General features: G+C 40.7%; 1 protein-coding gene and 2 long non-coding RNA genes across 4 annotated transcripts; 1 reads left to right on the top strand and 2 right to left on the bottom strand.

The window, feature by feature from the left end:
• Positions 1–4493: 4493 nt before the first annotated feature.
• LOC306969487 lies at positions 4494–5424 on the top strand. The gene is made up of 3 exons (XR_013793327.1): positions 4494–4887; positions 4979–5133; positions 5284–5424. It is a non-coding gene; the product is annotated as an uncharacterized lncRNA (long non-coding RNA).
• A 2-nt stretch (positions 5425–5426) lies between these two features.
• On the bottom strand, positions 5427–8227 carry LOC306969486 (uncharacterized protein; the record flags this gene model as incomplete). 2 transcript variants are annotated; one of them, XM_079565115.1, is made up of 9 exons in its annotated part: positions 8028–8227; positions 7674–7950; positions 7417–7591; positions 7242–7318; positions 6987–7170; positions 6618–6866; positions 6378–6549; positions 5852–6000; positions 5427–5605 (listed from the first exon to the last, which is right to left on the bottom strand). In XM_079565115.1, the coding sequence occupies exons 1-9, from the start codon at positions 8102–8104 to the stop codon at positions 5427–5429; spliced, it is 1539 nt and encodes a 512-aa protein (XP_079421241.1). In that variant the 5' UTR covers positions 8105–8227. The 2 variants fall into 2 exon arrangements, with proteins under 2 accessions (XP_079421241.1, XP_079421242.1); XM_079565116.1 differs by having other exon boundaries at positions 7417–7950.
• Positions 8228–8266: 39 nt separating this feature from the next.
• On the bottom strand, positions 8267–9711 carry LOC306969281. Its single transcript, XR_013793308.1, has 3 exons — positions 9210–9711; positions 8392–8515; positions 8267–8304 (listed from the first exon to the last, which is right to left on the bottom strand). It is a non-coding gene; the product is annotated as an uncharacterized lncRNA (long non-coding RNA).
• Positions 9712–12857: the final 3146 nt, after the last annotated feature.

Below are 12857 nucleotides of genomic sequence, written 5' to 3'. Positions count from 1 at the left end.
AGCTGGAGCCGGGCATGAAGGCGAGGCCACAGCAGAAGGTGGTGACGAGCCGGCTGAGATGCACACACTATGGAGAAGAGAAGACCTACATTAGCAAGTGGTGGACAAGACTGTTTCCAACAAAATGAAAGACATACTGTTAAATACAAGACGACATTTGTGTAAAAAAAAAGAAAAAAGTAATACAACTTATGTAAAGAGTCCTGTTTGCAATTCAATGTTAACAGTGGTTCAGTTGTATGGGATTAGGAAAGTAGATATAAAAGAAGGGAAATTGAACTTAACACCTGTAAAGCAATGTGTGATATATTTTTCCTTCCTGGCAAACCAGGGTTGCCAGGTCTGGGCAGCCAAACCCGCCCAAAAATATCTGAAAACCGCGGAAAACCCGCGGACATACGGCGCGGCTGGAATTTTCAATATTGTTTACTAGTTAACAGAGCCCATGTGCTCCTGCGATGATGAGAAACCGCCCCTATTTCCCCCCCTTATGAAAAAGCAGCTCACAGAGCCTTGGATTTGCCTTCGAAATAGTGATTTTGATCAAGTCAACATTGATTACAGCAAGGCAAAAAACCGCGGACAGTTTTTTTCACCCGCGGAATGGCTTTAAAAACCGCCCAATTCCGCGGTTTAACCGCAGACCTGGCAACCCTGTGGCAAACCCAGTGTTGTAGCCAGGGTTACAAGTCCTTTCCTTTAGCTGGTGTTTTTTGATACAGTGATCTCACTTTTATACATTAAAGTCACAGTTAGCCTGTAACTTAGAGGGTCAAATAAACCCAGACAAATAAAGTCTGATCGTCTTCACGCATCAGAAACACAACTTTGGCTTCTTGAACCATTGGTCCAGATGTCTCTGGTCACACAGTTATCCTCGTTTATTCAGTCTCTGAGTGCATCAACTTGGAATGTAATAAAAAAAAATTTTTTTTTTTAAATCATGGACAGATGAAATAGGGAAGTAAAACGAATAGGCTATTAGCAATTTTACATCATCTGGGATTATGCCACTGAGATAGTTGTAACTACGGATTTTGGGATAACACATGGATATAAATAACATTAGTTCCTTCGATAGGCTGTGTTGGAGTCCGTGGAATTGTTGAACGACGTTAGCTCTGATGTTAGCCGAGCTAGCTCTTCATGACTTCCAATGACAAAAAAACAAACAAAAAACACATTTACAAAAAATAGAAACCTATTGCACAGGGCTTAGTTTACAGTTAATCAACTCTGGCTCCAGCAAATAAGCAAGAATCATCACAAAAATGCTTGTTTTGTGCCGTGGCCAAGGAAGATGGCACCGGCGGAGACCCAAAATGCATTGTGCCGTAGAATAGGTGGGTGAATAAGTTAGACATTTCACATTGCCTCGGGTGCAATTTAAGTTACTGATTTGAAGAGTGGAGGTGACAACCCCTTAGGCAGTAGTCAATATTGAACAACAGTGAGTGGCCGTGTTAGTGTTAGGGATGGTTTTGGTTTAAACTTAGCGCAGTTGTAGGTGATAGAGGATTTTTTTTCTGATCCTATTTTCTGCTTTGGTTCCTTCCTTGTAAGCATAATTTGACATAAGTAACCGTTTGTGTTTAGGCCTTTTAAATAGTGTTAGTCAGAGGCTTGGTCTGCTCGCCGTGGGTTTGGTTTTCTCCTCTGGTGAAATAAGGCCATCTTGTCTAGATGTAAATTTGCCTTTTTGTGCTAATGAATAATGTTGTGAATTGATGTTAAACCAGTGCCAGTTGAGTTTGGCTTGTGGCCTTTCCACATATCTGGGCCGCTCTGAGAATGCCAAAGCCGGGCTCCATGTTGACGCGTCCTGGGCCTCTTTCTTGGCGACTTTGTGTTCGTACTATGCTGCTTTTAAACTATATTTTATTGTTAGGGAGTAAACGCATGACTCAGACAGTGTTTTGGACAATTGCACACAACACAATAATATACTGGTTTCAAAATGAAAAGAAAGCGACGCATGTTCTGGGTTTGTACTGGGAAGACAACGTGGCATTGAGGGAATCTTGAGTACTTTATTTAACATTGCCCCTTGATCCACATGTGCACATTTCATGTCTGCATTGGCGCTGTGGCTGCTTCTGTCGTAGGTTAGATCTGGTGCTTTATTCTTTTTCTGTTATGCCAAATTTAATGCACATAAAAACTATGCTAATCAATAACAAACTTTTGAAATGACAATCAAGTTAGAACTTTGTGGTTTTTGGCATAAAATTCAGCCTAAACTGAAACTTTCCTCACTGTATTTAGTGTATTGTCTATTAGTTGCTAACTTTATGTTATCTCTTTTTTTGAAAAAATGAGGTGGATGGAGAGACAATTGACTGCGGCTTCACAGAAAATATGATTGATTTTTTGTTCCAAGGCCCTTTCAAAAAATAACTTCAATTCAATCAGTTTAGTAAGGAGAGAGTTTTTATACTCACACTTGAACCAGTGCCACCAGAGGTGCAGTCGTCACCATGTGGGACATCCAGATACAAGAACATGAAAAATGCAAAATAGGATCCCTTTAAAGTTGCATTCGTATTTAAGTATTAAGCAAAAATAAAGGTCGATGCTTAGCTAACAACAAACAGCGACAAATCAAGAAACAGCTGGTTTCATGAATTGTAGAGGGCCTTGTTGGTTTGGGGTGATTATACACATGCACTGTAAATCAAAACATTTCTAGAGGCAGATGTGGATGCTCAGTGCCTTGCAGACAGAAGACCATGAGATCGTGTGTGGTGGTGACGGGCGAGCAGATTCGCCAGGACACTGTGCCAAGTATGGGACTTATACCATGATGGAATTGAGGAAGAAGGCTGTTATTGACATACAGGTAAACATCAGAAAATGACTACACTGCATTTCAAGATGCTGTAGCAGTGTGTTTATGTGAAAATAAACCTAAGACTTACATTCTAACATTTACAAAGTTTTCTTCCTTTTATTACTGGTGCCTTTCTTTGTCATAAACTTATATATATATATTTATATATCAAATTGCATTGAAAAAATGTGTTTTGTGATGTTTTTTATTATTTAGTAATTATCTGCAATGTTAATTATCTTCAGAGTAACGAGGTCGGAGGCAGCAACCATATGGAGGGAGAGGGATTGGCGAGATCTTTGCAGCGGATCAAGAACTTTGTGGCTGTTGACACTCTTGATAGGCACGTGTCCATAAAGAAATATCTCTGTGAAAAACAGCCTGATATTGAACATCTCTTCGACATATGGCACGTTGCCAAAGGTGAACTAACCTTTTATTATAATGAGACATGTATATTAGAAAAAATCGCAGGCTGCTGCCCAGTTGAAGGGGTGCAATGCTTTGATAGGTTGGGTGGCCAGCATTGTATATCATCTTGACTGGTCTGTTGAGACTTCCCCCGCTCACTTCCGTCAATAACCTTTAGGAGTTACTGCGCGGACGTTTTACTCCTCGTATCATTACGCCTCACAATATAGTCCCCCTTTTTATCTGCTTATAAAATCGACACGTTGCATTTCTGTGTAAATATACTTTGCATGAAAACACTTCACGTAACTTTATTTAAATAGGGAACACGTGGAAGAGCTTGGTAGCTTCTATCGTGAGCTTTTTTGGAGCTATATGACATGTGGGAGAGGCTGCGTATGTGCTCCGTTTGCGTGACAGAGCGCACGGACAAAGACCAGACGGGGATATATTAACTCGGCTAAAGTGAGGTAAGAGCATATCTCAGTATGTAAAAACGGTGGCCTATTCCTTTAAAGGAGACATATCATGCTTTTAAATCCTTCCTTTTTACATATAAATCATACAGTTGTGGTCTACATAAAGCGGAACTGCAATGCTTGGGTCTGAATTCCTCATTATTATAGCTCTACAGGCCCCTTTGCTACCCCTTTTCTGATGTGCGTCTGAGAGCAACTCGTTTTGGTGCGGTCTCTTTAAATGCAAATGAGACACTTCATGCCCCGCCCCCTCTCCAGGTTGCAGAGGTGACACTCGGGTCAACTCCACCCCGTTCGGCCATTTTGGTAGTTTTATAGGAGAGATACGATTATATAGCGGCGCAGAAACTTTTTATTCACACGTTATTTACAAAATGTCAGCAACGGAAGATTTGTCCATCCAGCCTTACATGTTCGAGCCAGAGTCGGACCCGGCGGAGCGAGATGAAAATGAAGATGATGAACCTGCAGATCAACGTCTTCATATGGATGTATCGCAATGGTGTGTTACTGTATTTACACTAACTTATCCATCCGTGCCCACTACTACAATACTGCCTGTAATACAACTATTTAACACTCACAAAACAAAATATAAGTTATTTTATAAACAATTGAACTGTTTGTGTTAAGTTATTGTCTAAGGTTTATATTACTAGTCCAGGGATCTGATTTTAGATGCATTTCTTCTCTTTGTTCTGAACATGCTGAACACAATCTGCAGTTTGCAACAGTTCAATCAATATTGTAAAGTATAAGGCCTATACTGCCATTCTGGCAACTGTTTCTTATGGGTGGACTGCACCTAAGTAGTATATAGAAATGTTTTTGAAGCATAAGTAGGTGTTTGACATTCTTGTTCTGTAAAAGTAGCGTACCCTGTAAAAGAAATGATCAAATAAGATGTTGGAGACCCCTGTACTAGACCAGTGCTTCGCATAAAATCTGAATTTTAGTCAGAAATGCAGCCCTTTGCGATATCTCTGCAATCTTCATTTTTTCTAATGTGTATAACTGTATATGCTATATGTGGTTTATTTATTTGCTCCACAAAACTGATGTTTTTGTTTTTATCTTTATTCCAATCATGTGTTCAGGTGTTCTTGTGGTAACTGTGCAACTATGCCAACTGAGGTAGAAAATCGATGCTGTCGAGAAACTCTTAAGGTCAGTGTGCTTTGTTAGTACATATTATATATTAGTACATATTGAGTAGCCTATACACAATCCTCCATAATATATTAAACATTTGTTACAGGTTACTGCTCGAATGGAGGAAGTGTCCCGTCAGCTGAAATGCATGGTGGATCACCCTGGATTTGAGCCTGTGTGTCTCAATGAGTATTCTCTGCAAAATGCAATAAATGTTTACAAAGCACAGTATGGGCCATTACATCTAAGAGGAATGGTACAGTAAGTGAATTTTTGTTTTTTTCCATTTATTGAAATACAAATTTACAAAGTTACATACTCACTGCAAACACACACACAATTTTCTAAATACAAAGAAACAAAATATTTTTTTCATTGCAAACGCAGTAATTTCTCCTCTTTGTGTTTTAGTCGTTACAGATATTGTGCATACAGGTGCTTTGTTTCCTGGTGCTGGGGATATCTGGGTCGGAAAGTGCGTGTTGTCCTGCCGTCTTGTGTTGTCTTGAGGATACGGCAGGAGTTTCCAGACAATGAGGGACAGTATGTGGGCTTCAGACCGGTCCTGGATTGAAGCGGGAGACGTAAGCGGAGACCACTGTTGCCTTGTCTGGTTGTGGATACTGCGATGAGAGGGTTGGTGGGATGTGGATCTTTTCTACCTCGTCCATATACGGAGTAGGGTCAGGGAAAACTTGTTCAAAGACCAGCTCCATGATGTCGTCAACATAATCTGTAATGACAGAAAATGACTTTTGCTTAAGTGTGTTCTATTGCACTGCCATTTACAGTGGCATAAAAGGTATTTATTGTTGTTGTGTGGCTTTGGTTCAGTTGTCCTCTGCATGAGAACATCATTATGTTGTAATTTCAACTTATTTTATGTTATTAAAATGCTGCTACAATAATGATTTATATTTATTGAAATCAGGTTACCAAATTAACACACAGACACATTAAAAGTCCCTAAAGGACTTACTCAAGGTTGCTGGTGTTTTGATGGGCTTAGAAGTTCTTTCTCCCTTCTTGTACTTGGGGCAAGACATTCTGTACATGGGCTCTCCAGATGAAGTGGTAGCTTGCAGACGGTGAGAATTTTCATTGAAATGCATTGCTGCCAGGTAAAGCCTAGTAGAAAAGAACAGAATATATATATAGTTAAAAAGAAATTCATCTTTCAACATAATACACTTAAAAGTTATATGAAAACACTCAGAATACAAACACTGAACAAACTAAAAACACAAATACAGTGGCCCTCTCGTGTGGGTGTTGTTTAGGACAGTTAGGGCAGGTAGGATGAATTATATCTTAGAAGACGTTTTTCCTTGTATTTGAAACTAATAAGGTGAAATGTAAGGGGTGGGTGGCATCCTCAGTGATAAGTGATGGTTTACTGAGGGGGTTCTAAGGTTTTAGGGTCATTCTGCTTGCCTAATTTTTGTGTTTTAGAGTGAGAAAAAAGTGAATTGACCGATTATTAACACATTGGCAATACTTTTTACCTGCACAACATTCCCAGGAAAGGATAGTGATTGATTTTTGGGGCAAAGAGCAAGATGATGCTGTGGAAAGCTTCAACGACTGAAGTCTGCAAGTGGGGACTGAGTTTTTCAACATCCTTGAGAATCCTCTTGGATGTAAGCAGGTTCTCCAGCCGGCAGAATGCAGGTGTAGCTATAACAAATATAGATTAAACTGATTGCCTACATCAATGAAATAGTAGAAGGTAATAAATTCATCACCTGGTTTTAACCATTTCTTTTTATCCCGTGTAGTTTGCAGTGGATGTAAACACTGAGGGAATGCAGGATCATCATGTGTGTGAATGTCTGTCACATGGTTCAGAATGGAGGTCCACTTTGCTACTCTTTCCTGGGGGGTCGTTGAGGAAGCAGCTGTCCAGTAGATATGATTCTTTATACTGCGAAGCCATTTGCTCAATTCTGTGCAATCTTTGTTTTTAGCTACCTTTGCCATCTTTTTGGACAGCCCTAAAGAACAAATACATGTAAAACAGACAAGAAACCAAGTTATTACTAAGAGTAGAGCTATACATGTTTAAAAAAAAGAGTCAATATACAGCTATAATTTTATCAACATTGATTAAATACCTTTTTCTATGTGCCACACATCGTAGTAGTGGGTGATCTTGGCTTCTTCTCTCAAGTATTTTTGGACCTGAGGATGACGGTCTGTGACAATGCAGTCCAAAGGTAAATTGTGTGCATTCAAAACATCAAGACTGCGTTTCAGTCCCTCAAGCTCCATATGATAACTTCCACCCACTTCATTGCTCTGCAATAGCAATAAAAGCATGATTCAATGTGGTTTAATGTCAGAGAAAATGCACTGTTATTTATAATTACTTGAACTAGTTGTAAGTCAATGACTTTCTTGCTCCTCAGATCCATCATTGTATAACTTCCAAACTTTGCACTGTGTCCTTTGAGGTACACAGTATGAATATTAGTAATTGCATCAATCCTGTTCTCCGAAGTTTATACAAAAATGTAAGCACAATAATGAAAGATCAGCACATACCTGGAGTGTCAGCCCTCATGTCACCACCAAGTATGGCATCTTGCGCTTTAAGCTTCTCCATTGTACCAGCCTGTGTTGACTTCCACTTGTGTATAATAGCTGGCTCTACGTAAAGTCTGGCATGCCGTCTATAGGTGTTGTACTGGAACATTTGCAGCCTCATTGCTCGGAATATCTAAGCAAACAAACATTTTCTAATATGGAAATATTCACAAATACAAATTACAACTTTGAAGCATTGAGTGTAAAGTTAATACCTTTTCCATTTTGAAAAATGAGCCGCCATTAGAATACACAGCAACTGAAAGCTGTAGATTCCCTGCTGGAGTGCCCCCATGGAGTGGTTGACTATTCCAATTTCTTACAAAATCACAGTGTGGACATCGCTGCTCTACACACAGAAAAGTCCCAACTGTTCTGGTCCGCACCCTTGTCCCGCGTTGACACACTGGGCACACCTCAAAAAGTTCTAAGAGGCATTTTTCATATACAATATAAGTAAGCATTTTGTAGGTCGGTGTAGAAGGGTCCATGCTATAGAAAAAAACAACATGCAAACATAAACAAACAACAAGTTCCTGAAAAATATTTACTGGTATTGTTATGCTTACATGTGTTGAGTATCCTCTGTCAAAGCACTTATGGAGTCTTCAGGGTTGTAGGTTGGATCATGAGGGCTCTGTATCATTGTAGAGCTGCCTTCTAAAGAATCGACACCCACTTCGGTCTGCTCCAGACAGGGTCTCTTTATTGGTGTGATTTCTTCCTCAATATCAAACAACGGGCGTCTCTTAACTGGTGTGGAGGACAGGAAAGCATGTGTCCGCACAAAGGTGGTAGTTGAAGTGCAGACTCCAACATCTGAGCACTTTGGGGTTACCTGTGTGCCTTTGAGTAAAAAATAAAAGAGTAATATTAGCAACACTTTAATATAAGCATATTTAAAACAATGGCATTTACACCGTTTTTGCTCACCTGTACTTTTGACATGGGGTAGGAGAGTTTTCATAGAAAGCTGTGTCCCAGCTGAGCACATCTGGGGTTTTGTTTGACAGCCTTTGTCAGCAAATGTTGGTTTGTGCCTTGTTGGTTTAGCCATCTAAATAAAGTGAACGTTGATTATTTCTCTAGTTAAAACAAGCACACCAACAACACATACGAGTATCTAATCTTACCACTAAAATTGGAATTGACAATATGCTACGCTAAGAAAAGCATCTGAAACCACAGCAGCTAAATGACCATTGTCATGACACTCAACAACAGTAATAGTACTAACGGCAAAGGTAAAGTTACAGCTAAACCATGACCACCGTGTGTTTTAAGAAAGTAAAGTAAATGCAAAATAGAATTCATAACAGTACCAAATCTTTTAGATTACAGTGACAACAAATGCTGTGGTTAATCCTTTTGTTAACATTACTGACAATACTTACACACAATCTGCATGTCAAATACCATACATACTACAATAATGATAATGACTAATAATTGTAAGCAAGTCTTTCGACCTCGTTAACAAGCGAGCAAACACCAGCACCGAGCTAACGCTAGCGCCAAGCTAACGTCACGAAATGCATTTTAATCCAGTCTTTTAGGAGACAAAAACGGCTAAATGAAGTGACTAATGAAAACTTTAGTACACACTTCCATTAAATCACGTAGGCCACATCATCAAGGAGCTAAAACGAGCACACAGCGCTAACATATGACGACGGTACAACTGCTAATGCTAACAAAACAATGACAGAGACGTCTGATCATCATACTTTTTAGCGTTATTTACAGCTTACCGAAGTGCTCTGTTCGTCGTCTCCATAGATGGAAGGAATTGAGCCCTCAGTCAGACGAAGTCTTTCGGCAAATCCTTCTTTATACTGGCGGAGGTTGGTGAAGCAGTCATCCTTGAAGTGCTTCGCGCACACAAAAATTACTTTACCCACAGATGTGGGTACATTTCCGCGAAAAATAAAACTCAACCAGGCACTTCGAAGAGGTTCTGGTGTTGGGAGACGGTGTAATGAAGCATGTGGGTCACTACATCCAACAACCGAACATTTTGACTTATCGTCTCGTAACTTCGGCATCCTTGAGCTTGGACTACAAAATCGAAGCGAGGAGAAAAAATGGCGGATTGCTCGAAGTGTTGGGCCGGGAGTCGATTTCCTAATTTGGCAGTTCCGCTGCAAATACTGTGACGTAATTGTTCAAAAAACGTAATAGAGAATAGAAAAATCGGAACAGATTGCAAAATATGACCAAAACAGAATATAAAGATATCAATGGAGTATCTGAAGAGACTAATTTCATATTTTCTGTACTTCTAAACACTCCAAACACACAACAAAATGCATTTAAGGGCTAAAAAAGTGGATTTAGCATGATATGTCCCCTTTAAATAGAGGCACCTGTGTGTAATCTACTCTCAGTATAATTACAGCTGTTCTTTTAGGCCCTCAGAGCTGTGGTCGGAGTGTATTGGTAACTACACAACATCATGAAGGTTAAGGAGCACCAGAGAGGTCAGGGATAAAGCTGTGGAGAAGTTTAAAGCAGCCTTAAGTTATACAAAGATTTCCCAAGATTTAAACATCTCCCGGAGCAACTGTTCAATCCATCATTCAGAAATGGAAAGAGTAAAGCACCACTGCCAACTTACCAAGACGCGGTCGTTCACCTAAACTAACAGAACGAACAAAGAGAGCACCGGTCAGAAATACAACCAAGTGCCCCAGATAACTCTGGAGGAGCTGTGAAGTCCTGCCGCTGAGCTGGGGGAATCTGTACATGGGACAACTATAAGTCGTATCTACACAAATCTGGCCTTCATGGACGAGTGGAAGAAGAAAGCCATTATTGAAAGGAGGCCATAAGAAATCCCTTTTGAAGTTTGCTAGAAGTCATATGGAGGACACAGCTCCATGTGGAAGAAGGTGCTTTGGTCAGATGAGACCAAAATGTAACTTTTTGGCCCAAATGCAAAATGTTATGTATGGAGCAAACCTGACACTGCTCATCGTCCTGAGTGCACCATCCCCAGTGTCAAATATACGGGGGGAGCATCATGCTGTGGGGCTGCTTTTCCTCAGCGGGGACTGGGGAGATTGTAAGAATAGTTGTGAAGATGGATGGAGCCAAATACAGGGACATTTTGGAGGAAAACCTGCTGGAGTCACAAGAGAACTGAGGCTGGGGCGGAGATTCACCTTCAGCAGGACAATGACCCTAAACACAAAGATAAATCTACAATGGAATGGTTAAAACAACATATTAATGTGTTAGAATGGCCCAGTCAAGTCCTGACCTGAATCCTCTTGAAAATCTGTGTAAAGATCTGAAAACTGCTGTTCACAAACACTCTCCTTCTAATGTGACAGAGCTTGAGTTGTTTTGTAAAGAGGAATGGGCTAAAATGTCAGTCTCTACATGTGCTAATCTTGTAGAGTCAAACCCCAAAAGACCTGTGCTGTTATTGCAGTAAAAGGGGGTTCACAAAGTATTCATTCATGCTGTATGAATATTTATGCACGCCCCACTATTCACTTTTCTATTTTTTGAAAAATGACAGAATCATGTATCATTTAGCTTTCACTTCACAGTTGTCTGTTACTTGTGTGTTCAGTAAAAAAATCAAAATAAAATATTTATGTTTAGGGTTGTAAACATGACAAAATGTGCAAAAGTTCAAGGTGTATGAATACTTTCGAGAGGCACTGTATTTAAGTATAGATTTACTGAAATAAGTGTCACATTATGAGTTGCTATTACATGTCATATTAATTGTATTGTTCACTTCAGGTACAAAAGCTGCAATGGAAATGGAGAGGATAGTTGGAACCCCAGACTTCTCAAGGATATTTGTCGACTTTCTTCTTCCTACCACACACCTACCATTGAGGCATTTCACAGTTTATTGAACCACTTTGCTCCCAAGATGATCTCCTTTTCCTTCAGTGGAATGGAATGCAGGTTAACAGCTTAATTATTCACTGGCGTTTGTAGTTGTCATGTGTCCCTCAAAGGCAGGAGGGGCAGCGGAGAGACACAAGCGCCAAATGTAGGGTGTCAGAACAGTTAAAGTCTGCATTATAAATATCAGCTACACAACTGTTTTTTAGAAAAACATGAAGGCGAGCAGAGCGAACCAAAACGCCGTAAGTTGTGATGGTGACAATTACCCATGACCAGCGCTAAAGTCAGTGGCTCCCCCGCCCATCGGATAGGATTATTCGGAGAGCAGAACGCCTGAATGGAGCCACAGCTCTAAGCTCTACGTTATTGTCCCTTTACGATAATGAACCATTTAACCCATCTGTCTGCCCCTGGAACAGGTCAGAAGCTGTGGACAGCCACAGCGCCGTGCTCACGGTCAGAATCACCAAGCTAGAGGATCATTCTACTGTGCATTTTTCACATTGATGGAAGAAACCAAAGCACCCAAAAGAAAATCTGTCCAGACACAGACAGAGAATGTAAACTCCACACTAAGAGACCTACATTGAACTTCATGCTGTGAGGCAAGAGAACGCTAAGCACTAAGACTAATGCTGCGTCCACACCAAACGCGTTTTGGGCGTCAAAAATGCGCCTAACGCCCGTTGTTGGAAGCTTGTGCTTATTGAAGTCAGAGGGGAGGGGCTTCTCTGTTGCCGTTGGTTTTCAACATGGATTTATTTGCTTAATAAAGCCAGACAATGTCGTCAACGGGCTCATCGGCGCCGTGTCTGGATTCATGAGATCGTCCGAAGGCGTTCTCAGTTTGGTGAGTTTCACCATTTGCTCCAGGAGCTGCGCTCGGACAAGAGTCGCTTTCAGCGGTACTTCAGTCTCTCCCGGGCCCAGTTTGACGACCTGCTGACCCGCATCGGTGCTGGCATCTCCTACCAGGACACCAACTACAGGCGCTCAATTCCAGCAGAAGAGCGCCTGTCCATCCGTCCCCAGTTAGTTTTTTATCACTGTTCAGAATTCTGTTCAAAATGTCCATTTTCCAACCTATTCACAAATAAATAGCTCAGAAAATAGAATGCACAAGCTTAGGGGCCCGTCACAATTGGCGTACGGGCACTATGCGATCATTTGCGGCCTCAAATATCGTATTTATCTCAACTGTGTGAAGTAAAACAGCGTAAGAAATGAATGCGTTGGAGAAGCAGGTGCAAACCTTCACGCAGAACAATATAATGCACTTTGTGAACCAATGTGGTGTTTTAAACGTTTACAAAAGTTTGTATCAGGCTCATTTACAAAGATAAAATAATAATTGTGTTGTTTTAATGGTGTACGCTTTTTTAAAGAAAGTGCACGTTACCTGCGACCTTGTTTCCCTTGGCGCGACCTGCCGTTCACAACCACTGTCCAAACAAAAGGCTCCACACATGAAAAAGGCTGCACGAGTCTGTCCCACGTCCTCTTAAAGTCCTTAATCCTTACGAAATCCG

This window comes from Gobius niger (assembly GCF_951799975.1).
Source record: "Gobius niger genome assembly, chromosome: 10".
NCBI classification, from domain to species: domain Eukaryota; kingdom Metazoa; phylum Chordata; class Actinopteri; order Gobiiformes; family Gobiidae; genus Gobius; species Gobius niger.
This window is presented reverse-complemented; position numbering and strand designations above follow the sequence as displayed.